We start from the raw sequence: 27,343 nt of genomic DNA on the forward strand, positions 1-27,343 counted from the left end.
TTCCGACCAACCACTTGCATCACAAATAACCAAAAACAGCTAAATGCAGCACTAACCTTTTACAAACTTCATCAGATGACACACCTAGGACATCATGTTATACAATGCATGCATTCTTTTGTTCAATAAAGGTCATATTTATATATAAAAACAGCATTTTACATCGGCGCGTAACGTTGACTGACTATTTTCCCCTCAAATGCGTCCCGGGAAACAGCGCATAATTCCATTTATTACTATTCGAAAACGATTTTTTAAATTTATATTGTCAATCTAACATTTATAGATGAATATCTCTTGAGAACACCTGTCATACCAGATTTTAAATTAACTTTACTGGGTAATCACACTTTGCGATAAAAGGAGATGCGATACACAGAAAATGAGCTAATAAACCGAGCTCGGCGCCATCTTGGAACAATCGCATGTCACATCTCATCTTGTATAATATTGTCAATAATCGCCTACCTTTAGTTGTCTTCATCAGAAAGCACTTCCAGGAATCCCAGGTCCACAACAGATGTATTTTCGGTCGAAAAAGTCCATCATTTATGTTCCATTAGCTTTCTGTTGTTAGCGCGTCTGAATGCTGTATCCAAATACTCTGCCGGGCGCGGCACAGCCGTTTCGAAATGAAACGTTTTTTTCCCATTTAGGTTCGTTCAAACATGTCAAACGTTGTAAAACATTAATCTTCAGGGCCTGTAACACCAAGAGAGCCAATAAGATTCGAGGGGGATGATTTCATTGTGTTTCAAACCGTTTACAAAGGTGGGGGTAGACATGGCCGCCGGCGTCATAATGGTGATGGCCCATCCCCTGTGACCAATTTCCAACGCGTCTCATTCACTGAGTTTCGACTGTATAAGGCTCAAACCACTGTGAAAAGACTGGCGACATCTAGTGGAAGCAATAGGAAGTGCTCACTGAACCATTGTTAACGGTGTGATTAATAGGGAAAGATGAGAAGTCGAGTCCACAATTCTGAATTCCACTTCCTGTTTCAATCGGTCTCGGGGTTTTGACTGCCATAGGAGTTCTGTTATACTCACAGACACCATTCAAACAGTTTTAGAAACTTTAGGGTGTTTTCTATCCATATATAATAAGTATATGCATGTCCTAGCTTCTGAGTTTGATTAGTAGGCCGTTGAAAATGGGAACACATTTTTTTCAAAATGCGCTGTGGCGCCCCCTATCCTAGGGTATCCTCAAGAGGCTAGCTAGACTATAGTACCCATATACATGGATGGATGCTTCTCCCTCTCTCACGGACGCCATGGTTGCCCCTTAGTTTAAAGACAATTGTTTTCTCCATCTCCTTAGCTATTACACTCTAATTCCACTGATTTCAAAACTCGGTCCTCCAGAAAGTGGAGAGCAACACTTATGCAGTTCTACTATACAATATATATATTTTTCAAAAGCCGCGCCAAACAGGATTAGCTACACATACTAACCGGCTCAAATAGACAGAAGCGCGCTACATGGCAGACCAATCCGAACTCATCTCTCGGCATGTCCAGCCCACTCATTATCTCAGCCAATCATGGCTAGCGGTAAGTTTGCTGTATTTTTCTGTGGCTAAACCAACTAGGCTCGTAATTGTAACAATTGTATTCATATTTACAGATGGCATACAAGTTTGTTATTAAGGCACATGAAAGTAAACATGTTCCAGAAGGTATTTCTGCCAAAATTGTATTTTTTTATCAAAATGCATTTTATGTTCAAATTGCTCTCCTGTGAGGAAGTGACGCGCGTCATATGGCTAGTTTCCACAGTTGACAGTGCATGTCATATCAAAAACCAAACCATGAGGTCGAAGGAATTGTCCGTAGAGCTCAGAGACCGGATTGTGTCGAGGCACAGATCTGATGAAGGGTACCCAAAAAGTTCTGCAGCATTGAAGGTCCCCAAGAACACAGTGGCCTCCATCATTCTTAAATGGAAGAAGTTTGGAACCACCGAGACTCTTCCTAGAATTGGCCGCCCGGCCAAACTGAGCAATCAGGGGAAAAGGGCCTTGGTCAGGGAGGTGACCAAGAACCCGATGGTCACTCTGACAGAGCTCAGAGTGACACATAGTGTTCCAATGTGGAGATGGGAGAACCTTCCAGAAGGACAACCACTCCACCAATCAGGCCTTTATGGTAGATTGGACAGACAGAAGCCACTCCTCAGTAAAAGGCACATGACAGCCCGCTTGGAGTTTGCCAAAAGGCACCTGAAGGACTCTGACCATGAAAAACCATATTTTCTGTTCTGATGAAGCCAAGATTGAAAAACTTTGGCCTGTAGGCCAAGCATCTGGAGGAAACCTGGCACTATCCCTATGCTGAAGCATGGTGGTGGCAGCATCATGCTGTGGGGATGTTTTTCAGAGGCAGGGACTAGTCAGGATCGAGGAAAAGATTTACGGAGCAAAGTACAGAGAGATCCTTGATGAAAATCTGCTCCAGAGCACTCAGGTCCTCAGACTGGGGGTGAAGGTTCACTTTCCAGTAGGACAACGACCCTAAGCACACAGCGAAGAAAACGCAGGAATGTCCTTGAGTGGCCCAGCCAGAGCCCAGACTTGAACCCGATCGAACATCTCTGGAGAGACCTGAAAATACCTGTGCAGCGACGATTCCCATCCAACCTGACACAGCTTGAGAGGATCTGCAGAAGAGAATGGGAGAAACTCCCCAAATACAGGTGTGCGCCAAGCTTGTAGCGTCATGCCCTAGAAGACTCAAGGCTGTATTCTCTGCCAAAGGTGCTTTGACAAAGTACTGAGCAAAGGGTCTGAATACTTATGTAAAAGCGATTTTTCAGTTCTAAATGTTTTATAAATTAGCAACATTTTTAAAAACCTGTTTTTACTTTGTCATTATGGGTTATTGTGTGTAGATTTATGAGGGGAAAAAAGCCATTGAATAAATGTTGAATAAGGCTGTAACATAACAAAATGTGGAAAAAGTCACGGGGTCTGAATACTTTCTGAATGCGCTGTATGTTGTCATTGTACATTCATATAGTTATCTATAGATGCTATAATACATGTAGAGGTATAAGGGGACATGTGTGAGTGTAACAGACAAATAAAAACACATTATTTATAAATATACTGTAGTTTTTGGTATTCTGTCCATGGTCCATAACCATGAATAAACCATATGGGTTACTAAATTAATACTAGCACCATTGCATGTATTATTAAAAATAAATCAATTCAACACACTATAACACCACTAACTCACTATGCTACACATATGCGTTGTACAGAGTACAGAGAATGGTCTTAGACTGAGTCCATGCAGAGGCTCAGTGCGAAGGCAACGTATACCGATTGAAGTACACAGGGAATTCCAGGCCTCGTGATAGATACTTAAGTTAGTTAATTATGCACAGATTCACCACACACTAACTTTCTACCGATGACTCAACTTTCCGAAGCAGCTCTGAATTTTGCGGGCTAATCGTGTTGATCCAACGCAACGAGGTAGATACATTAAAATGTCATCGCAGTCAAGAGGACATTAATTTCTCATTATTATGTTCTGATGAGCACCTACCTGCTGTGCTTCACCTCTCAACACAAGACATGGAGGGAGCCATACAGTGAAACCCCCTCAGTGTGCCATCACGTTAGCATCAAACGCAAACAGTCGTTAGCATTCATCCAGCGAAGGGAATAGAACACACACACAGATAGCAGGGAAATACCATTAGTATCAAGAAACACAATGTGCGAGTTGGAAAATGGAAAACCAGGGAGAAATTATCAAAATGAAACATTAAACATCAGCAAACGTTCAGGGCCGTAGCAGTATTTGCAAAAACATCCCAAAGGATTATTGTCGTTTCCTAATTGATGCGATCTGAGCTTTAGCTTGGAGGCCCAACGGTTAATGGCATTTGGAGGCTGCAATAGGCGAAGGCAGGCTAAATAATTTGGAGGCAGTACAACCATATAAACATGAATAAAGAACGAGGAGAAGAGGACAAGGCTGACTTAAAGCACAGTCATTTAGAGCTAAATGAGCCTTGGAAGGGGGTAGCTTATCAAGAGTGGGAGAGAGAGAGAGTGAGAGCGTTCAGGCTGTTTTGTCTGGAGCATACAAATTCTGGTGGGCATTCTGTTGTCTAATAGCTCACATGAGATGGGCCTTGGCTTCCTCCTCTTCTCCTCACTGCATCTTGTCTTCACATGTTGGAGTTAAAGGCAATTACAGCTATCATCCACCGGAAAAGGCTGAGAGAAAAAGAGGGAGGGAGTGAAAGAAAGAAAGAAAGAAAGAAAGAAAGCCGCCATATGTGTTGGAACAAGCCCGGGTCTTTCAGATGGGCCTTATGGCCTCGTTTTGTTGTCACATTTGGAATCATTGGCTCTCTAAAGTGGTCGGGAATGGAAGCGGATGACATTGAGCGGTTTCTATTGGACGTGATGAACCAGTGGAAATTATGATAGGAAAAGGAGGGTGAAAGTGGACGGCAAAAAAGCAGAAGTGACGAATAACCTGGAAGAGAGAGTGCCAGTACTCACAGGGATTAATGATTCATTTGACCTCATATAAAGAGGAAATAGAGGGCTTTTTTTGGGGGGGGGGGGTTCTACAAAAGATGAACTTATGAGTCCTGACAGAGGAGCAAAAAGGGAGGGGAAAAGGAAAATCTCTGACACAGGATACAGCGAACTTACACTCTACTGTAAGGTGTTTTTGACTCAAGTAGAGGGTCAAGTGTTGGATTCCGCAGTACTGAATTCTACGTTAGATCTCCCTTATACATTGGCCATAGAAAATGTTTTATACTGTATATTAGTAGTGATTTACTGGGATACACAGCTGGTTGTTGTGTTAGCATTTCTTGTGTTTCTGGTATTGGGTCGTTCCACGAACATGCCTTTGGGACAATGGGACAAAAACATGTTTTTGGTGGAGGCGAGGGAACCCAGATACTGGAACACACACCGATTAGTATTTTCATCTTGCCGCAAAGTAAATTACTGTCATCATCGGTTTGTGCGAAAAGATAGAGAGAGTGTGTAGGCCAATGTCGATGTTCAAGTGTATATTGGATGAAAATGTTCAGTCTCTGTCAGTCTGAGGCAATGCTTTAAAGTCAGAAACAAGGGTATCATGGTCCATTTAGCCTCTCCGTGTTAGCACTGGTAACAGTCTGAAATGACTGTAGCCCGAGCTATTTTATCACCCTAAGGAGGTTCTAATTATTTATGAACTGCTTAATTAAGATGAAACAGAAGCAGTTCACATCTCTACTCGCTGCCAATCTTCATGAGTATGCAAATAATTCTGGAAATATATTGCAGACAAATTAGCTGTGTGTTTTAATGAACAAAATGTGCAAGACGGGATTTTAATCACTGAACTATTTATTTTCTGAAAGTGCGGTAACATGATTTCTTTATGATTTTCTTTTTTACCTGAGGAACAGGGAAAAAACAGACAAGTGAGTGTGCACGCACGTACTTGAATGCACTATGGAATAGTCTACATTTAGATAAAACATTTGCATGAAAATCCCTTGCTTCTCTCTCTCTGACCTCCCTCATGTGAGCACTCTCATCGACCCTTTATTGCACCGGTTGGAAATCTTAAACAAAAGTATGCCGTTTATAATCTTCTTTTTAAACCGTCTAACCTCTCGCGTAAGCATCCCATTTACATTTCCATACAATTCTGTGCCCCTGGGTTTTGACGGATGATAACTGTAGCAAGCTGTAGGGACCAGCAGTAAGTGGTAAGTCATCATGAAGATTTAATGCTAGAGCCGCTCAGCTTAAGTGCCTTGCCTAGGGTCAACAGTTCCCTTTGGGATTGCCAGGGAAGCCACAGCACCCTTAACACACACTGCTAGAAGAAAGTAGGAATACAAATAAAATAAAACTTGCCAAGAAATATTGTACAATATATTGCATAAGTCTACCAAAGCTAGTATAGTTTTCCAAGACAGCATAAAGGAAATGTGTTGGATGTATTGACTAGAGCTTAGCCTATTGTCTCCAGAGACAATTGTGTCAAGGACCTCCCACAGGGCTGCTAGCTATGTTTATATGTAGGTTTATGTCAGGGTCACTGCTTAATCCAGGTGAGGTGGTTATTCTCACCACTAAAATAGGTTGGAACAATAAACTCACCTACACATGTCTAACTCTTTAGTCATATCCCAGTTTACCTATTTGCTTATGGTCTTGCCTAAACATAGCAACTTGTTTTTTAAATTATATGAGCAACAAAATATTCAGTATTATTTGGAACGGCAAGCCAGACAAAATGAAACTGGCCTATTTATATAATGAATTCGGGGGGGAAATGATTAAATATAAGCATTAGACCTCTCACTAAAGGCTTCAGTCATACAAAAGTTATACTTACATCCGAACTGGTTTTCAAGCAGATTAGTAAGAATGTTTTACCCCATTTTCAAGAATAGCCTTTTCCCATTATTCAGATTACAACCTCTCACTTTCGGTAATTTGAAAATGATATAATCTCCAAAATATAGTTATTTTTAAAACAAGCCAAAGAAAGTTGGCTGCAATTTCAGCTTAATCGACCAGAAAGGACTGAACAAATATTGCAACAAAGATTATGGTTAAACTCAAATATACTAATTGATCATAAAAAATATATATATTTGGGATATAAAAAAAGAAGAAAAGTACAACTCGTGGAGTTATGTCAAACATGCAGCTGATTTTAAAAAGTCCTAGTCAATCAAGCAATGAAATAATAATACTATTAGCAAAACGGTTTCTTTAATTTACAATATATAGAATCTATGAGAATAGAAAGATTCAGAACTTTTGTGAAACATCAAATCAAATCAAATGTATTTATATAGCCCTTCGTACATCAGCTGATATCTCAAAGTGCTGTACAGAAACCCAGCCTAAAACCCCAAACAGCAAGCAATGCATGTAAAAGAAGCACGGTGGCTAGGAAAAACTCCCTAGGAAAAACTCCCTAGAAAGGCCAAAAACCTAGGAAGAAACCTAGAGAGGAACCAGGCTATGAGGGGTGGCCAGTCCTCTTCTGGCTGTGCAGGGTGGATATTATAACAGAACATGGTCAAGATGTTAAAATGTTCATAAATGACCAGCATGGTCAAATAATAATAATCATAGTAGTTGTCGAGGGTGCAACAAGCACGTCCGGTGAACAGGTCAGGGTTCCATAGCCGCAGGCAGAACAGTTGAAACTGGAGCAGCAGCACGGCCAGGTGGACTGGGGAGAGCAAGGAGTCATCATACCAGGTAGTCCTGAGGCATGGTCCTAGGGCTCAGGTCCTCCGAGAGAAAGACAGAAAGAGAGAAAGAGATAATTAGAGAGAGCATATTTAAATTCACACAGGACACCGGATAAGACAAGAGAAATACTCCAGATGTAACAGACTGACCCTAGCCCCCCGACACATAAACTACTGCAGCATAAATACTGGAGGCTGAGACAGGAGGGATCAGAAGACACTGTGGCCCCATCCGATGATACCCCCGGACAGGGCCAAACAGGCAGGATATAACCCCACCCACTTTGCCAAAGCACAGCCCCCACACCACTAGAGGGATGTCTCCAACCACCAACTTACCGTCCTAAGACAAGGCCGAGTATAGCCCACAACGATCTCCGCCAGACAGGAAGACCACGTCAGTGACTCAACCCACTCAAGTGACGCACCCCTCCCATGGACGGCATGGAAGAACACCAGTAAGCCAGTGACTCAGCCCCTGTAAAAGGGTTAGAGGCAGAGAATCCCAGTGGAAAGAGGGGAACCGGCAAGGCAGAGACAGCAAGGGCGGTTCGTTGCTCCAGCCTTTCCGTTCACCTGGGCCAGACTATACTTAATCATAGGACCTACTGAAGAGATAAGTCTTCAGTAAAGACTTAAAGGTTGAGACTGAGTCTGCGTCTCTCACATTGGTAGGCAGACCATTCCATAAAAATGGAGCTCTATAGGAGACATCACAGCACTGTTGAAAAATCTAAACTGGATGGTGTTCAGAGATAGATGGGAGGGGTTGAGTGGAGCTGAAGGATGGGACTAAAAACAAACAAAAGATAACTTGTAACATATACTGTATCTGTAAAATGTATATTGGATGTATAAGGTGGAAGTAGAAGCCTAAGAGTTGTTGTCCATTAGTTTAGTCCAATTAAGGGAGAAATGGTAGGATAAATGAAAAATAATACAGCAAAATATATACAGTTGAAGTCGGAAGTTTATATACACCTTAGCCAAAATCATTTATACATTTTTCACAATTCCTGACATTTAATCCTAGTACAAATTCCCTGTCTTAGGTCAGGTAGGATCACCACTTTATTTTAAGAATGTGAAATGTCAGTATAATAGTAGAGAGAATGATTTATTTCAGCTTTTATTTCTTTCATCACATTCCCAGTGGGTCAGAAGTTTACATACACTCAATCAGTATTTGGTAGCATTGCCTTTAAATTGTTTAACTTGGGTCAAACGTTTCGGGTAGCCTTCCACAAGCTTTCCACAATAAGTTGGGTGAATTTTGGCCTATTCCTCCTGACAGAACTGGTATAACTGAGTCAGGTTTGTAGGCCTCCTTGCTCGCACATGCTTTTTCAGTTCTGCCCACAAATTATCTATGGGATTGAGGTCAGGGCTTTGTGATGGCCACTCCAATACCTTGCCTTTGTTGTCCTTTAGCCATTTTGCCACAACTTTGGAAGTATGCTTGGGGTCATTGCCCATTTGGAAGACCCATTTGCGACCAAGCTTTAACTTCCTGACTGCTGTCTTGAGATGTTGCTTCAATAAATCCACATCATTTTCCATCCACATGATGTCATCTATTTTGTGAAGTGCACCAGTACCTCCTGCATCAAAGCACCCCCATAACATGATGCTGCCACCCCCGTGCTTAACGGTTGGGATGGTGTTCTCCGGCTTGCAAGCCTCCTCCCCCTTTTTCCTCCAAACATAATGATGGTCATTATGGCCAAACAGTTATATTTTTTGCAGACCAGAGGACATTTCTCCAAAAAGTACGATCTTTGTCCCCATGTGCAGTTGCAAACCGTAGTTTGGCTTTTTATGGCGGTTTTGGAGCAGTGGCTTCTTTCTTGCTGCGCGGCCTCTCAGGTTATGTCGATATAGGACTCGTTTTACTGTGGATATAGATACATTTGTACGTGTTTCCTCCAGCATCTTCACAAGGTCCTTTGCTGTTGTTCTGGGATTGATTTGCACTTTTCACACCAAAGTACGTTCATCTCAAGGAGACAGAACACATCTCCTTCTTGAGCGTTATGACGGCTGCGTGGTCCCATGGTGTTTATACTTGCGTACCATGGTTTGTACAGATGAACGTGGTACCTTCAGGCGTTTGGAAATTGTTCCCAAGGATGAACCAGACTTGTGGAGGTCTACAATTTTGTTTCTGGGGCCTTGGCTGATTTCTTTTGATTTTCCCATGAATTCAAGCAAAGAGGCACTGAGTTTGAAGGTAGACCTTGAAATACATCCACAGGTACACCTCCAATTGACTCAAATGATGTCAATTAGCCAATCAGAAGCTTCTAGCCATGACATCATTTTCTGGAATTTTCCAAGCTGTTTGAAGGCACAGTCAACTTAGTGTATGTAAACTTCCGACTTCAACTGTGTATATATATATATATATATATATATATATATATATATATATATATATATATATATATATATACAGTTCAAAAGTTTGTGGTCACTTAGAAATGTCCTTGTTTTTGAAAGAAAGGCACATTTTTGGTCCATTAAAATAACATAAAATTGATCAGAAATACAGTGTTGACATTGTTAATGTTGTAAATGACAACTGTAGCTGGAAACAACAGATTCTTTGTGGAATATCTACATAGGCGTACAAAGGCCCGTTATCAGCAACCATCACTCCTGTGTTCCAATGGCACGTTGTGTTACCTAATCCAAGTTTATCATTTTAAAAGGCTAATTGATACTTAGAAAACCCTTTTGCAATTATGTTAGCACATCTGAAAACTGTTGTCCTGGTGAAAGAAGCAATAAAACGTGCCTTCTTTAGACTAGCTGAGTATCTGGAGCATCAGCATTTATGGGTTCGATTACCGGCTCAAAATGGCCAGAAACAAAGACCTTTCTTCTGAAACTTGTCAGTCTATTCTTGTTCTGAGAAATGAAGGCTATTCCATGTGAGAAATTGCCAAGAAACTGAAGATCTCGTACAACGCTGTGTACTACTTCCTGCACAGAACAGCGCAAACTGGCTCTTACCAGAATAGAAAGAGGAGTGGGAGGCCCCGGTGCACAACTGAGCAAGAGGACAAGTACATTAGAGTGTCTAGTTTAAGAAACAGACACCTTACAAGTCCACAACTGGCAGCTTCATTAAATAGTACCCGCAAAACACCAGTCTCAACATCAACAGTGAAGAGGCGACTCCGGGATGCCGGCCTTCTAAGCAGAATTCCTCTGTCCAGTGCCTGTGGTCTTTTGTCCATCTTAATCTTTTATTTTTATTGGCCAGTCTGAGATATGGCTTTTTAATTTAAATTCACCTACAGTATGCAATCACATTTACTACGAAGCACATACAAATCAATGTTAATCTTTTGATGTTTATTACAGCGTTGAAGACAAGGCGAGTCATTCCTGGAAACCCCTGAACAGAGAAGATTGCAATTCATTTGAGAGACGATTGTGCTGCATGTGGGTTGCCTTGCCATTCATCCAGGCATCAGTGGCATGTTAGAAGGCGAGTAATAGAATCAGCAAGGGAGTCTTCTCGAGCTCTCTGTTGTAGCTGTGATCACATGCTAGCAGCTAGCCACAGTGGAACAGTCCGATGAATGATCTATGCCAGTCCTGTTATTGCATTTAATTTGATGTTGGAGCCTCAGAGTTTTAACACGTGTTTCATCCTCTTTGATAGCCTTTTGATATCATGCACGCCCCACTTGAATAATGAATTATGCTCGCCAAGAGGAGGAGAGCAGTGAGCATCAATCCATCACCATCTCCTGCTCTCGGTCATCCTATGATACTTTCTCTCTAACCTCAGCTTTCCCCTACTACTGCAAAGTGTTTTAAATTCCACTCGAGTTTCCATAGCTATTACTCGAAGCTGTAAAATACAGCATGCATTATTCAATGAGACTTATCTCCCAACATCTTTTCAACAAATGTTTTTACAAATGTCCGGAGCGTGTTTTTGAGGCCGTTACGCAGCCACACTAGCATCGTTTCATGATCTAAGATAGCTACGAGGATTGTTCTGCGAAAGTAAATGTTCAGAGGCATTATAAAGACATGACATGTTGCAGTGTAAATGGTACTGGAAACTGTAAGTACTCGGTCTTATGTAATAACATGTATAACATGTATAACATGTAATTACGAAGCACTAAACTATTACTCATGTTTATTGCACATTGGCAAAATGTCTTGCTTGGTGATTTCTGTTGCCCTTCGCCCCTTTGTCTACCAAAACATATGACATCACTATCAGTCTTTTGAAGATAAATTCAACCAAAGCTCCTCACCCAACCAATTAGAGCGATCCTTTCTGCACCACCCGTTATTTCAGTGGGCTGTGTGTATGTTAGTGTGACATATGTTGTGGGTGTATGTATAGGGAGGTTGCCATATGCTTGCCGGATCTCCTTGGAGGATGGTACTGTTTTGTTATGCCTCCGCAGCCCCACTGGGGTCTCCACAGCCAACGTACTACTCCTCCATCAGAGTTAGACTATTGTTCCCACTGATGGATATGTGATGGAGGAGAGGAGGAGAGAACCGACTGATGATGATGACTCTAATCCTTCTCTGTCCACTTCCTGTGTTCTTTACCGCCGTCTTCTGTCCTCCTCCACATCTGTCCCCATGTAAGTGATGGAAGGACCCAGTACACTGTGTGTTGTTAGGTAAACATGGTGCACGAATGACGTCTGACAAGGTCATTGAAGAACACACATGCCGGAGATGGTTATACCGTTCCTGTATTGGCGAGGCTGTGGTACGGTGTCCATTTTAGGACATTCCTACTCCCGATGACATAACCTTACTGTTGACGGCTGTAGGGTTAAATTTAGATGACGTTCATAGTGAATTTCCTGAAATCATCAAACATGCTAATGTATTCTATGAATGTAGCTTTTTGTATCACCTCTATATTTTTGTCCTCGATTAAAAGAATACATTTTTGTGGGGTTGTTTACAACCCAGGCCCCTTGATGGAGTGCTGGGTAATTCTGAGTTGCATGCCCAACAGTGGAAATGTTTAGTAGGGATGGCTGGAAGCAGAGTAGGGTAGTGGAGGAGAGGAGGATGTGAGGAGGAGAGCAGACGGCAGCTGCAGCTGGCTGATTGAGAGATGGATGTGGAGCGAGGGAGAAAAGAGAAAGAGACAGAGGGAGAGACCGAGAGAGGGAAAGAGAGATTTCACGGTTGCACGTTTCCTCCTAATGACAGAATTATGACCCGTCTCCATCTGTCACTCAATCATCTCCAGCCAATCGTCAGCCGTCCCTGGTCGGCTCGGATTGCATCAGGCATTCCCATCTGCACTCAAATCACAATTAAGTACGTAATCAAATTTTCAGATTTCGGGGGAAATTATAAGTCTCAGGCTAAGTTTTTATTTTCATTATGCTTTCAATGTGTTTAGTGGCAGTAATTCGATTTGTGTTTGAAGCTGTATTTCCAATGCAATCGTATGGCTTTCCTATGAGTTGAATTACTGTAGTTATTGTCAGGCCTTATTGTCTGTTTCCTCAGAGAGGCCTACAATGCCTTTCACATAGGCTGTTTGGCTGGGAGATATAACTGGGCGATATGGACAAAAATCCATATCACGATAAATTGCCTGTATTGATATGATAAAGATAATAGAACGATACATTTGTAATATGAATGTGCACCACTGTTTATTTATTTTTTATTTTAAACTACTACCACTAGTTTGATGGTGGTAGCCATCAATTGTCTCAATAACAATCACCCACATTATTAATTTATTTAATTTCCTATATCACATTTCTCTAGTATAGGCTACTTATCGTAATGAATGATATCAGCAGAATGCTTGAGATAAGTGATCGGTATGGTCGGTGTCGATTAATATTTGGTTTTATCGTCCCAGTTTGAGGGAGGCATGTGTGAAAGAGAACAGGTGCTCTCTTGATATGTTTGGGCCAGAACGTCTTTCTCCCTCTCTCTGTCTGTCATATGCTGAAACATGTTGAAGCCTCTACATATCCTGCTCAGGATCTGGCTCTGTGTTAGTCTGACACCCCTTTTGCCTCTGCCAAGCGAAAACGTTTTGTGTGACGTGCGCAGACACACATACACACGCACGCACACACACACGCGCGCGCACACACACACACACACACACACACACACACAGTGTCTCCCTATGTTATTTTTAAGTGTTTCGGCCTCTTGTACCTCTCATTATTGAATTGCAGCTTCCTCTCCCATCACGCCTGTGCCTTTCTGTTTTGTGCAAAGATGCAAACGGGGCCAGCTGTGTGGCAAACAGCTGTGCCCCTTACCCCTCGCCACCCCCCTACTTCCAGCGCTCCTCCTCTCCTCACACTTCAAGATATTTATAATGTTGCCTCTGCTCTAGCGCGCGGTCTTGGAGAGAAGAAGGGGAGAGAAAACCCTGGAGGATGAGATGATTTGGTATGCACCATCAGCACAGGCCTGTTTCTTTGGGCTGCCTTATCTGTCTAATGGATTATGGGTAGAGGAACAAAACAGGAAGGGAGGATGATTGGACTCTCTCTATATAGGGGCCAACAGGAATTAGCCCGAATAGATCGATTGAGCATGCACTACATTCCTGTGCCTTAATCACAGTCACTATTAAAAGACAGGACAATAGAGAATGCTGTTGTACTTGGGAGTCACTATATTTACAATCCTGTGTTAGCTATTGGTCTGCTGTAAGGTGGGTGCTCGGGGCGATGTTGTTTGACGTTCTAGTTTTTGTGGCGTAACCATTCTATCAATGATATATCTGGATGTAGGATATCTCTTACAAATATCCTACCTGGTGATATGTTCCCTAAAACCAAGATTACCAGAGAGAACAAAACAGAATGCAATGTTTACCAATGCTGTTGGGAGAAATGACTGTTGACCCCATTGCTATTGTCATCGATGCGGCCCAGAAATGATGTCTTGTTCAAGACATATATAATTTTTCAGCAGGGTGCCTTCTTGACAATACCTTGAGGTTGAAAAACACAGTTGGTACTTCTCAGAATATTCTGTGTACTTCTCAATTGTTCTTAGACTACCTGAAGGTCGGGCCAATCAAAACGTCCTATTATGTGTGTATCGCTCAGGTCAGAGAAAGCTTTTCTTTGCATGTGTTTGTATTACATCTAGGTATTCACATTCCTGGAAATCTGTTGCCTTGCAATTTTGTCATTGTCATAGGTAGAACATTTTAAATGTTACCCATTTTGTTATCATACTTGTATACATGTTTTATTTATGGGCAATATATACAGTAGTTTGACTAAAGAATTGCTATTCAACCATTCACAAGTTGCAAATAGTGTGGCCGAAGAGTCTCATCAAGGCTCTTTTGTTTGTGTAATGGTTTTATGCATTCCAGTTGTTTCCAGTTGGTCTGGTCTGACTTCGTCAGCACTAGGGATATACTGTATTGTTGTGAAGTGGTGCCGGATTTCCATAGAGCTATTATTGAGTTCCGGTGTAACAGTGTGGTTGACATCATTTGACCCCAAAACTGTGGAGCCCCTTGAAATTATTGGACTCGAATTTGTTTGTCCCCTGATTTCACCAACATTCTATTTGGATGTTTGTCGAGGCTATATCAGGGCTGTTGTGAACAGGTGTAGTATCTGTGCTGTAAACATTTACTGTATCTGTGTCAGTATATATAGTCTTCGACTCTGGGCTGTTCCTGTGTTTTACTGCTTATCTTTGACCCTTTCTTTTAGAGACCTTGGATCTCTAAGAGCAGTACAGATTTATACCGTGTAGAATTCAGTTGAAGCTTGTCGCTGCCAAACAGTTAATATGTGTGTGTTCCATAAGTACTTCAGAGAAAAAAAAAGCATTTGTGTGCGCAATGGCCTTCGGGGGTTGCACCAAATGAAATGCTTTTTTTTTTCTACCCCCCCACACCTTCACTCAAGAAGTGTTTGCTTATTTTTTCGTTATCCTCTCTCTCTCTCTCTCTCTCTCTCTCTCTCTCTCTCTCTCTCTCTCTCTCTCTCTCTCTTACCTTTGAGTTGAATCTCTGACATCCGAATCTGCCCCAGGATGTCTGTCACAAACTGCAGTCCAACGTTGTGACAATGCTTTTTTTCCTCCCGTTGCCTTTTATGACCTTCTTTTTTCCTTTCTTTTCTTTTTTTCTGTTCTTTCCTTCAAGGTCTGGCGCACCTGACGTTAAGCAACCAAGGTATGGGTTCATTACTTTTTTGGGTTCTTTTTAGAGGACAAAAAAACCTCCTCTCTGCCCAATCTCCTTCCTCTTCCTCACTCCTCCGCTTTCCTCACCCTCCCTCGTTCCCGACCTCCATTTTCTTTAACCCGTCTTCCTAACCCATCTCCCTATCCCTGGCACCCCCCACTTCTCTCACCCTCCTTCCCTCCACACTTCTCTCTGTTTTGGTTGTGCTTCCTGCCATGTCCTTCCTTGTGCTCTCTGTGCCTCCACACTGTCCGTCCCACCCTTGTCCTGTCCTTCTGGCTCACCTGGAACCACCTCTGACCTACGACCTCCCAGGCTGCAGGTAACGCTTTTCTGTTCTCCCTTTTGCTTGGGTTTTCAAAAAGTGTCTGCAGAAAAATGTTGGTCAAGTGAAATGTTAATTGTATGTTATCCTTCTTACTAATGCAACACGGTTGTTGTTGAATGACACAGAGTTTCCTATCACCACTCTGCTGTCATTCTCATTGTTTGGCACCCTGATCTGTTATGATGAGGTTTTAAGGTTCTTCAGAGACAGATTGCTAGCTTTTTGATTTAGCAATGAAATGTATCACTGGAAAGAATGTTTTGTGAATTATGTATGAAGAAAAAACTATGTCTGAAAAGCCATGAGATTGAACTGTGCTGCTATGTACATGTTACGATCTGCAATGAAACTGCTTTAATGTGCTTCTCTGACTTCACATTTCACCATAGCTTTACTATCAACCAAGACACAAGCAAACACACCTGATCCTAAACTCTATCCTTCCATTCCTCTACATCCCTCAGAGTGTTTCTCTCTTCACACAGACAACATACTCTTCACATAGACAACCTTTATCTGCCTTTTTTATCCACACACTGGGTTGCACTGTGGCCTCCTGATGTGAACCACCCAGAAATGGTGGAAGAGGGAAAGTTCATGGGCGAGAGATATCGCCAGGCAGGGATTGTCTGGGGATCGAACTGACCTTTACCAGAAGGGGGAGAACAGTCTCGCTCTTATCGACTCCCATCCCTCTCCCACCTCGACCCCCATCACTGATACACTGGGATCTGACTAGGACGTCTGAATCACCCTCTCCTGGGGTTCATTTCAAAACTCTTTCCTCGATTCCTTGCATCTACTCTGAATCATATTTTGATCCAATGCTCTTCTCTCTTCCCTCTGACATTTGAGATGGAGACGAGGAGAGAGGATGCGAGGAAATCGAGGAAAGACTTCACCCCTGATCTCTTTAAACACATACAGGTTCAAACACCTGTGCCAAACGCCTTAAATGTCTCCAACACCTCCCTTTAAAGATTCCTTAGCTCCCTTAAATGTCTCCAACACCTCCCTTTAATTAACTCTACGAGATTGGTGTCCCCCCTGCGGGACGGTTGAGCTAACATAGACTAATGTGATTAGCGTGAGGTTGTAAGTAACAAGAACATTTCCCAGGACATAGACATATTTGATATGGGCAGAAAGCTTAAATTCTTGATAATCTGACTGCTCTGTCCAATTTACATTAGCTATTACAGTGAAATAATACCATGCTTTTGTTTGAGGAAAGTGCACAGTTATGAACTTAAATGTATCAATAAACCAATTAGGCACATTTGGGCAGACTTGATGCAAAATTTTGAACAGAAATGCAATGGTTCATTCAGAGACAGATTGCTAGCTTTTTGATTTAGCAATGAAATGTATCCCTGGAAAGAACTTTGCACATACACTGCTGCCATCTAGTGGCCAAAATCTAAATGGCACCTATAACCTAGAATAATACATTATGGCCTTTCTCTTGCATTTCAAAGATGATGAAAATATATATTTTTTTCTTTGGATTATCTTTTACCAGATCTAATGTGTTATATTCTCCTACATTAATTTCACATTTCCACAAACTTTAAAGTGTTTTCTTTCAAATGGTATCAATTATATGCATACCCTTGCTTCAGGTCCCGAGCTACAGGCAGTTAGATTTGGGTATGTCATTTTAAAATTGAAAAAAAAGGGTCTGATCCTTAAGAGTTTTTTTAAAGACTCCTTAGCTCCCTTAAATGTCTCCAACACCTCTCCTAGACTCCTCTAACTGCCTTACATGCGCCATTGACGACTTCTGATGGGCTAGCCGTCACTGGAGAGCCCTGTTGTGAACAAGAGCTCTGAGATCCCCCTCGGTCTGTAGATCCTAGCTACCCATAATTAAAGTGGACATAGTGATACCTCATTGTTCCTGTCGCTGGGTGACTCAACGACGGAACACCGACAGCTCCTCCAGACATCCGCTGTGACCCTGCTGAATCAAAATCCTCTCATTTCTATACAGGTTCGTCTTCGCTCTGCTGTGACATTTTCTCCCACATATATGTAGGCCTATAGAGTGCCAGTCTTTCCCCCCTCCAATAGCTTGTTTACTCGGTCCGTGTGGTGATAATTGGGCACATTTGAGGAATCAAAATGTTGGTATTAAGATTTACCCCAATCCCCCAATCCTTACCTAACCCCTCATGGCTACAGAGTGACCCAGGCGTTAGCGATTCCCGTTCGCTGTATGCAGCCATGTTTGGAGCATGGATTTGCATTTGTGTAACCCCTGACCCATACAAGGAGCAAGGAACGTCTTATCCGTCGATGCTGCTGGGGAAATGGGGGGGGAGTACCATAACAAATACTGCACATACCTGTTCAAATGGGAGACGGAAACAGTCAAAAAGCTGAAAATAGATGGGATTTTGCTGCATGCACCACCAGAGCTTATTTGAATATGCACTGACTCTCTTTCTCTCGCCTCTCAAAAACAAGGTAAAAAAAGACAGAGAAACGTATAAGTTTAAACAGTACTGATTTCGATTTAACCAAGCCATAGGCGTTCTATTGAGGTCTAATGCATATTCCAAATAGGGAAATAAGAAAATGTCTCTTACTTTCATCTTTTTTACGCATAACTTATTAGGGAAATAGAAGGGGGGGGGGGGAATATTCCATGATACAACAAGGAAAAAAAGCTGATCAGACAAACCTTGGTCTCCCTGTCCTTCGTATTGATTGGCTGTAGTTAAAATTAATACAGTGGTCGTCCCCCCGTGAACAAGCCACAGAAACATCTTTAAAGAACACAATCAATAAGCCTATTTGGCTCAGGAATAAAGCGCAACAGTTTCAGTGACTGACATGGTTTGCAATTGAAGGCTGAGACACTTTTGTCAGCGTCTTCAATTCGACAATGACTGTGTGTGTGCACCTGTAAACGTGTGTATTTGTCTGCTTGTCCTTCTGCGTCTTGTAACATTTGTTCAGAGCAAATTGAAGCGGCGTGTTGCCGTCACTGCGAGACCTTGGGACTGGAAAGTTCTATCTGACATTTTTGTCAAAAATGTGTCACATACCGTATATTTGATCTTTAGATCGTTTTTCATATGTTAGATTTTTGCAAAGGTAAATTAAGTGAAACAAATGAAAACTAGAAAGTTCTCTCTGCATAAACCCACTTGTGCTTTGCGCTATAAGGTTCTACCTGCAATCCAATCACAAGCCTGAACAAATACAGATGGACCAATCAGAACACATCTTTTCCCATCTCTCTCTAAGTATGGTCTAGGCTTTCCAGCAATAATGGCACTTTCACTGTAGTGGCCTAAATCAGGGTCACACAGAGTGTTTCTTGGTAGTCATAAACAAATCTACTTCGAAACAAATGTATACACCTCACACACATGGTTATGGGCTTGAAAAAAAGAAGACCATGTCAGATATAGAGTTGAAATATATTCCATTTTGAATAGCATCCCAATATTACACTTTATATACATCACAGAAGACTGAAATATAACAAAACTGTTGGACATAGAAACACCAGATTTGCAGCAAAAAAGAAAGAAAAGTGTATTAATTATGAATAACATTCCATCCATGAGACCACTAGAGGGCACTTTGGTCATTCCACTGCAGGAACTACAGTAAATGACGATAGTAATTTGTCTGATGATGATAATACAATACATTTCTTAATGTACACTGAGTATAACAAACATTAGGAACACCATCCTAATATTCAGTTGCACCCCCCCCCCTTTGTGTGGTGGACCATTCTTGATACACACGGGAAACTGTTGAGCGTGAAAAACCCAGCAGCGTTGCAGTTCTTGACAGAAACCGGTGTGCCTGGCACTTAGACCCATATCCCGTTCAAAGGCACTTAAATCTTTTGTCTTGCCCATTCACTCTCTGAATGGCATACATACACAATCCATGTCTCAATTGTCTCAAGGCTGAAAAAGATCTCTTTAACCAGTCTCCTCCCCTTCATCTACACTGATTGAAGTGGATTTAACAATAAGGGATCATAGCTTTCACCTGGAATCACCTGGTCAGTCTATGTCAAGGAAAGAGCAGGTGGTAGTTAATGTTTTGTATACATAATGTACTTGATGTCTTCTGACTCTATCTTGGTAAAATAGTGTTATTCTATCATTTATGTATTAAAATAGCTACAGTTTTCTGTAAAAACTGAACATGTCAATTCAGAAGTTCAGTTTCAGATAGAACACCGAGATTGACATTTTAAAGCCATAAGGTTATATCTGTGATTGCATCCCCTTAAAAAACGGATTTGCAAAAGTCTCAGGATTTTTTCACTTAAGTTATCTTTAAGGTAAAGACCTTAATGGGCTGTGAAAGAAAAATTCACTCAAAACAGTGCTGAGATCTGGGTTGTGAACTTTGACGCTCAATATCGCAGAACTACTTTCCCAAGGTCACGACCGACTGTGCTGGTTGGTGGATCAGAGTGCAGGTGCTTTTCACTACCAGCCCCGACCATTCCAGTCTTCAGAGCCAAGCGAGGAAAATCAATTCCTCGCTCCTTCACAAAACGTGTCCTTCCTAGAGATGAAGGGCAAAGCCTATGCCTCGACAGGCTGATCTCTATCCAGCAAGGTAACTTGAGATCCAAGGTGATATTCAACGTTTGTCCGGATCCCCAGGACAACAGGAAATGCTTTTGAAACGGGCCATTAGGGTCAACGGTGAGCGCTATTACCATCAAGTAGGCTTGTTAGGTTGTTGTGACCCTTATTCCAAACCTTAACCCTTACCTTAATCATTCGGAATGATCTAATTATAGTGGTGTTACAGTACATATTGTATCACACAGTATTTGGTTCCATAGCGTCATGACAAATTTAGTGTTCCACGTTTCATAAGAAAAACTAACTTAGGCCTAGTTGATTCAATGTCAGAGACTCCAAATAATGTGAATTAGGCCTTATATCTAACCAAACCACTGTTCATGTATTATTAAATGTTCTTCATATTTCAAAGTTTGCAAGTATTCTGTCAAAATAGCCTGCAAATATAGGGCAATCTGCCTAAAGGAGAATACATGGAGTGTGTTCAATGGTATGTGAATTTAGGTGTATATTTTTTATTTCTAAAACAAATATGCTCTTTTATTTCAATCAAATATGCTAATCTTTAACTATGTTCTTTAAAATGAGGCTAATGGCCTTTTTCATGTGTGGGAATTATAATACCAGGTCCCTAGTTCTGATTTTTAAAGCCTGACTGTTCAATTTCGGACCACATTATATACCAAAACTCTTTGGTTCCTAACCCATTCATTCACTATGGACCCCTATGAACTCCGAAGCGCTTATATGTAATTCTGAGCCTGAGGGATACCTTACTTTAACAAACCAATTAATGGCTACTTCATCAAAAAAAGCAAGGGCCTAATGAAACAATGTAGAACCCTAATAGGCTTAAATCACCAATTTTCCCAGCTCTTCAGATTTGGATTGCAAGCAACTTCAAATGGCGGTTGTTGAACCCAGTACGTGATTAGAGTTTTTCCCTTAGTCCCCAGAGCAGGTGTATTCAACTCTTACCCTGAGGTCCAGAGCCTGCTGGTTTTCTGTTCTTCCTGATAATTAAAGTGTCCCAGGACTAAATCAGCCCCTGAGGGAAATAATTTTTAAAAAGCAGTGGAAATGGCTTTGAGGTCCAGTTGAATATGAGGGCCCTAGAGGATGAACACGTACTGGGAGTCAGATTAACCAATCCATGAGAGAGGATCTAGATTATCTGATGTCCTCGATGATACTTGGAGATAATTTAGGAAAGATCAAATCAAATGTTATTTGGTCACATGCTTCGTAAACAACAGGTGTAGACGCCTTGTGGTCGGATGCCAAACAGTTGCCATACCAAGCGGTGATGCAGCCAGTTTATGGGCGGACTGGGATAAACATTTAGGCCTGGCATTTTAGCCACACCAGCCAACATCACATCGCATCACAGCGCACGCACTACAGTCTCTGCGTCTTCTCTGTAGTCACTGTTTCTCTGGCTTTTGCCTCTCTCTTGTTTGCTCTCGTTCCTCAACTTGACGATGGACCTGAGCGTCATCATTACCCGGTTCACTGTCTGTGCTAGGCCTAGAATCATCTTATTTGTGAATGAATAAATACACGTATTAGACGATCATAGGGAACACATGTTATGAACTAATGTACAGTTTAAGTGTGTCTATATGTAGACATAATTAGGATTATTGTGCCATGTGTCATATGTGTCCTCCCCCTCTACCCTAGTATTAATTACTATTACATATTAAGGAACTGGCAGTACATCTGTGCGTGTCTCTCTCGCTCTCTGTTTTCTTCCTACCTCCACTGCACTCGTCCCTGAGCTGTCCCTGCTAAGCCCAGCATCCTTTCTCACGGCACTGGTACCAGAAGACCACGGGGCAACGTTGGCTGTACTAAGCCCAGCAACATTCTAGTTGTGAATGAATAAACACATTTAATAGATATAGAATAAAAAAATACTGAATAAATGCCTAATAGGTTGCCATTGGCTCATAATACCTTATAGAAGCCTAACTACTTATTTAGCAAATTAGTGCCAGGCTGTCATCAAATCAGAGTTGATGTGTTACATAATACAGGATGTAAATGTTGCAGGACGCCCACACGCCTCACAAGACTACCAGTTAAAAAAAATTAATGGAAGATTATATTAAGATTTTTTTTCATACATTAAGCAGTCCTAAAATTCCAAATAAAACAGCAAAATTATCCTTGGTATGACCATCTTAAAACAATTCCATATGTTAGCCTAGTAGACCCCCCCCAGCCCTCCCAGCATACTCTCAAGGATTTTTTAATACTTAAACTTAACCGTTGAAATGTGACTTCTATCCCTCCCCCTGGATAAACGTTGAATTCTGAAGGAAAACCCTGTCAAACCGTGAGATCTTGTTGCTCTATCTCCCTGTCCCCCAGGCCTGTCACTGCTCCACCACCACACTGAGACACACGCTCCCCATGCAGTCACACTGACACTAAACCTAGCCCCAATAAAAATACATATTAACACTGATCTAATTATAGTGGTGTCATACAGTATTTGGTTCCTAAAATAAGAAAGAATACAGAATAAATGCCTAATGGGTTGCCATTTGCTCATAACACCTCAATACCTTACGGGTGGCAGGTAGCCTAGTGGTTAAGAGGGTTGTGACAGTAACTGAAAGGTGGCTGGTTCAAATCCCTGAGCCGACTAGCTGAACAATCATTTAGCAAGGCACTTAACCCTAATTGTTCCTGTAAGTCGCTCTGGATAAGTGTCTGCTAAATGACAACAACAAAAAAGCCTAACTACTTACAGCAAATTAGTGCCTGACTGTCATCAAATAAAAGTTTATTGGTCACATGCCCAGAGTACAGGATGTAAATGTTGCAGGGAAATGCTTACTCACAAGCTCTCCTCAAGTGCAATATTATCAGAACTCAGGATAAGACCCCGATGCAGACAGTTCGAATCACAGAAGTTTATTTACAAAGCAGGGGGCAGGCAAACGACAGGTCAAGGGCAGGCAGAGGTCGGTAATCCAGGGAAGAGTCCGTAAAGTACAGAACGGCAGGCAGGCTCAGGGTCAGGGCACGCAGAGGTCAGTAATCCAGGGCACTGTCAAAAGGTATGGAACAGCAGGTAGGCTCAGGTTAGGCAGAATGGTCAAAACCGAAAGAACTTGAAAACAGGGACTAAAGAGAACAGGAGTACAAAAAAACACGCTGGTAGGCTTGACGAGACAAGACGAACTGACAACAGACAAACAGAGAACACAGGTATAAATGCACAGGGGAAAATGGGCGACACCTGGAGGGGGGTTGAAGACAAGCACAAGACAGGTGAAACAGATCAGGGTGTGACAAATACACATACTGTATTTTAAAAAATACAACATAAAATAGAAAAATATTCAAAAAAGAAGTAGGAAGGGTAATAGTAATATACATAGCACTCAGAATATACTATGAATAGTACAGAATATGCTGGGATGTGCAATAAAGTAAATAGTAACAGCAGTATTGACTGCGTGTGTGTGTGCGTGTGTGTGTGTGTGTGTGTGTGTGTGTGTGTGTGTCAGTGTGTGTTGTCCTCTCTGCTGCACTTGACTCTGCTGCAGCAGATGAGCTGTCTGTGCTACGGCAATCATCACTGGGACCAGAAGATGAGGGGACCATACTGCCTGTACTGGGCCCAGCAACATCCTAGTTGTGAATGAATAAACACATACATGCTTGACAAAGAAGAAAATCACTGAATAAATGCCTAAAAGATCAGTGGTTCTCAAAGTGGGGGTCACAAGGTTTTGAGGGGTCGCGAGTGTGGAAAAAAAAGATATCTAACATTTTTAACCAATGTTTTTTTTTATACATATTATAATAGGCTACATATAGCCTACCATTTGTATTTTAGAGTTATACCTTTGCCTTTTTCGATCCTGTCACTAACATAGGCCTACGGCATTGCACCCCCAAAAAGTTGTGCGCCTCGACTGTTCTTCTATTGAATTAGATATAGAATCATCTGTGTTTGTCATAGAACGACGGGATTTGTTTTTGTGGATGCAGACAGATTTCCAGCGCTGTGCTTTGTTTCCTTCCGCCAAGCAGTGAAGAGCCCTCAGATGAGCAAATTATTTTTTCGGCAGGACTTTCCCAGCCCCCAATGGCGGTGGATATGTAATCTGACACCAGAGTCCCTAGTCACTACAGTCAAATATGATCTATTATATTGGAAATACATATTCTCAAAGATAGGATATGCGGTAGGCGGGAGGAGTTGAGATCAGTTGCGACCATACTAGCCAATGAGTGGGCAGATACCCATCACTTTCTCTCTGCTACAGTTCAAACACCCTAATTGGCTCGCTGGCTGAAGAGACACTGAGCATGGTTACATGTACACAATAATATGATTATTATGTATAGTCAGATTACTACAATAGTTAGTTTATTAAAACGTTTGCATGCTTTGCAAGAGGAACGATTTCCCTAACAATCCTGTTTACATGGACACATCTAAAATCAGGCTACCTGATGGAACATTTGTTAACCTCTCTGGGCTAGGTGGACTTGCGTCCCACCTACTCAAAAGCCAGTTGAATCCTGTTGCGCGTTATTCATATGCTATTACTTCAATTTTTCAAAAATATGACTATTTTACACCATTTTAAAGATAAGACTCTTGTTAATCTAACCACACTGTCCAATTTCAAAAAGGCTTTACAACGAAAGCAAAACATTAGATTATGTCAGCAGAGTACCGAGCCAGAAATAATCAGACACCCATTTTTCAAGCTAGCATATAATGTCACATAAACCCAAACCACAGCTAAATGTAGCACTAACCTTTGATGATCTTCATCAGATGACAACCCTAGGACATTATGTTATACAATACATGCATGTTTTGTTCAATCAAGTTCATATTTATATCAAAAACCAGCTTTTTACATTAGCATGTGACTAGCATGTGAATAGCATTCCCACCGAACACTGCCGGTGAATTTACTAAATTACTCACGATAAACGTTCACAAAAAGCATAACAATTATTTTAAGAATTATAGATACAGAACTCCTCTATGCACTCGATATGTCCGATTTTAAAATAGATTTTCGGTGAAAGCACATTTTGCAATATTCTCAGTAGATAGCCCGGCATCACAGGGCTAGCTATTTAGACACCCAGCAGGTTTAGCACTCATCAAAGTCAGATTTACTATAAGAAAAATGTTCTTACCTTTGTTGTCTTCGTCAGAATGCACTCCCAGGACTTCTACTTCAATAACAAATGTTGGTTTGGTCCAAAATAATCCATCGTTATATCCAAACAGCGGCGTTTTGTTCGTGCGTTCTAGACACTATCCTAAAGGCTAAATAAGGGTGACGAGCATGGCGCAATTCGTGACAAAAGAATTCTAAATATTCCATTACCGTACTTCGAAGCATGTCAACCGCTGTTTAAAATAAATCTTTATGCCATTTTTCTCATAAAAAAGCGATAATATTCCGCCCGGGAATCTGCGTTTAGATAAACAGACAAAGGAAAAGAAAACATTCGGTCGAAGCGGGCACGCGCCTAAGCCCATAGTACTCTGAGTGGCCACTTGCCAAAAGCGATAAAGTGTTTCAGCCAGAGCCTGCCTCGATATCGTTCAACGTTTTCCCGGGCTCTGAGACCCTATGGACGACGTAGGAAGTGTCACGTTATTGCACAGATCCTGAGTCTTCAATAAAAAGAGCCAAGATGAAACACTACTTCTCAGACAGGCCACTTCCTGCTTGAAATCTTCTCAGGTTTTGGCCTGCCATAGGAGTTCTGTTATACTCACAGACACCATTCAAACAGTTTTAGAAACTTTAGGGTGTTTTCTATCCAAAGCCAATAATTATATGCATATTCTAGTTACTGGGCAGGAGTAGTAACCAGATTAAATCGGGTACGTTTTTTATCCAGCCGTGCAAATACTGCCCCCTATCCCCAACAGGTTTTAATGCAGAACATCGGCAAACAAAATAAGCGTTCTAGCACAGTGACCATGTTATTTTTGTGAAGACTATTTGATTCTGAGTACAGACATATAACGTTTGTATGTGAAAACTATTCACGTCACTCGTGCGTAAGAGGGAGCCTTGCGTTACTAATGCTGGCACATGCGCAGATCAAATACACAGCTGGAACGCTGATTAAAGCTGTTTCCATGTCCTAATAGTTCGAGTAATTCTAATCATTTGATTTAAGGTCAGTAGAGTAAGGTGTTTACGTGACTTTTTCCATACTCTGCCGACTGCCATAATCCGTTTAATGTTGAATTATTAGTGTGCATGTAAACATAATCACTGAGATTTAGAAAGCAAAGCAAATAGCCTAGACATTGATAAAACAATTTAAATACACAGACAGCACCCAACTTCACCTTAACTGATTCATTAGGATTATTCCTAATTAATGCTTAATGACGTGATGTTTAATAAAAAGGACTGTTTAAATGTCTAGTAGATGGCTATTCCCTTATCTATGTGTTATAAAAGCGAATCTAATGTCTTGTTAAATGTTCCCCTGAATCCCGCATACCCTAACTAGCCTTCTATTTCATACAATACATGAATATATGTTTTCTTCCTACATTGACTGCACCGTTGTTCTCTGCTACAGCAACAGCTGGTCTGTCATTTCTCACAGACACAGCACTCAAACTTTTAGCAAAAAAGTTGGTTAATTGCAAACATTTAGCATCATCGGTGTAGATACCTTTTTGGGTACTTTTTCAGCACCACCGTTCCGTTTTTTATTATCCATGATCTTCTGTTCTTACTGAGTGACTGACAGAGAATCAGAGCAGGTCTCACTCGCTTTGATGATGTGTGTTTGACTTTGAATGCGAATTGGCGCGACCTCAGCTCAGCCAATCAGAAAACCAGTCCTGCCCATCTTGGGGGGGCCGACCGATGTCCACTGGTCAGCCAAATGCTCAATATAGATTATTTTGACAAGAGACATTGCACAGAAGTCATAGAAAAACAGGCCCATGGGCCGCCA

At 41.5% G+C, this 27,343-nt stretch overlaps 1 protein-coding gene across 2 annotated transcripts in view; it reads left to right on the top strand.

The window, feature by feature from the left end:
• Positions 1 to 27,343, top strand: part of LOC106577539 (neurexin-2) — a 936,116-nt gene that overhangs the window by 243,096 nt on the left and 665,677 nt on the right. For both annotated transcript variants that reach the window (XM_045701329.1, XM_045701330.1), the window contains exon 4: positions 15,416 to 15,445. In XM_045701329.1, the coding sequence (XP_045557285.1) occupies positions 15,416 to 15,445 (30 nt within the window). The remainder of the gene's footprint in view (positions 1 to 15,415; positions 15,446 to 27,343) is intronic.

This window comes from Salmo salar, chromosome ssa18 (genome assembly GCF_905237065.1).
Source record: "Salmo salar chromosome ssa18, Ssal_v3.1, whole genome shotgun sequence".
NCBI lineage: Eukaryota > Metazoa > Chordata > Actinopteri > Salmoniformes > Salmonidae > Salmo > Salmo salar.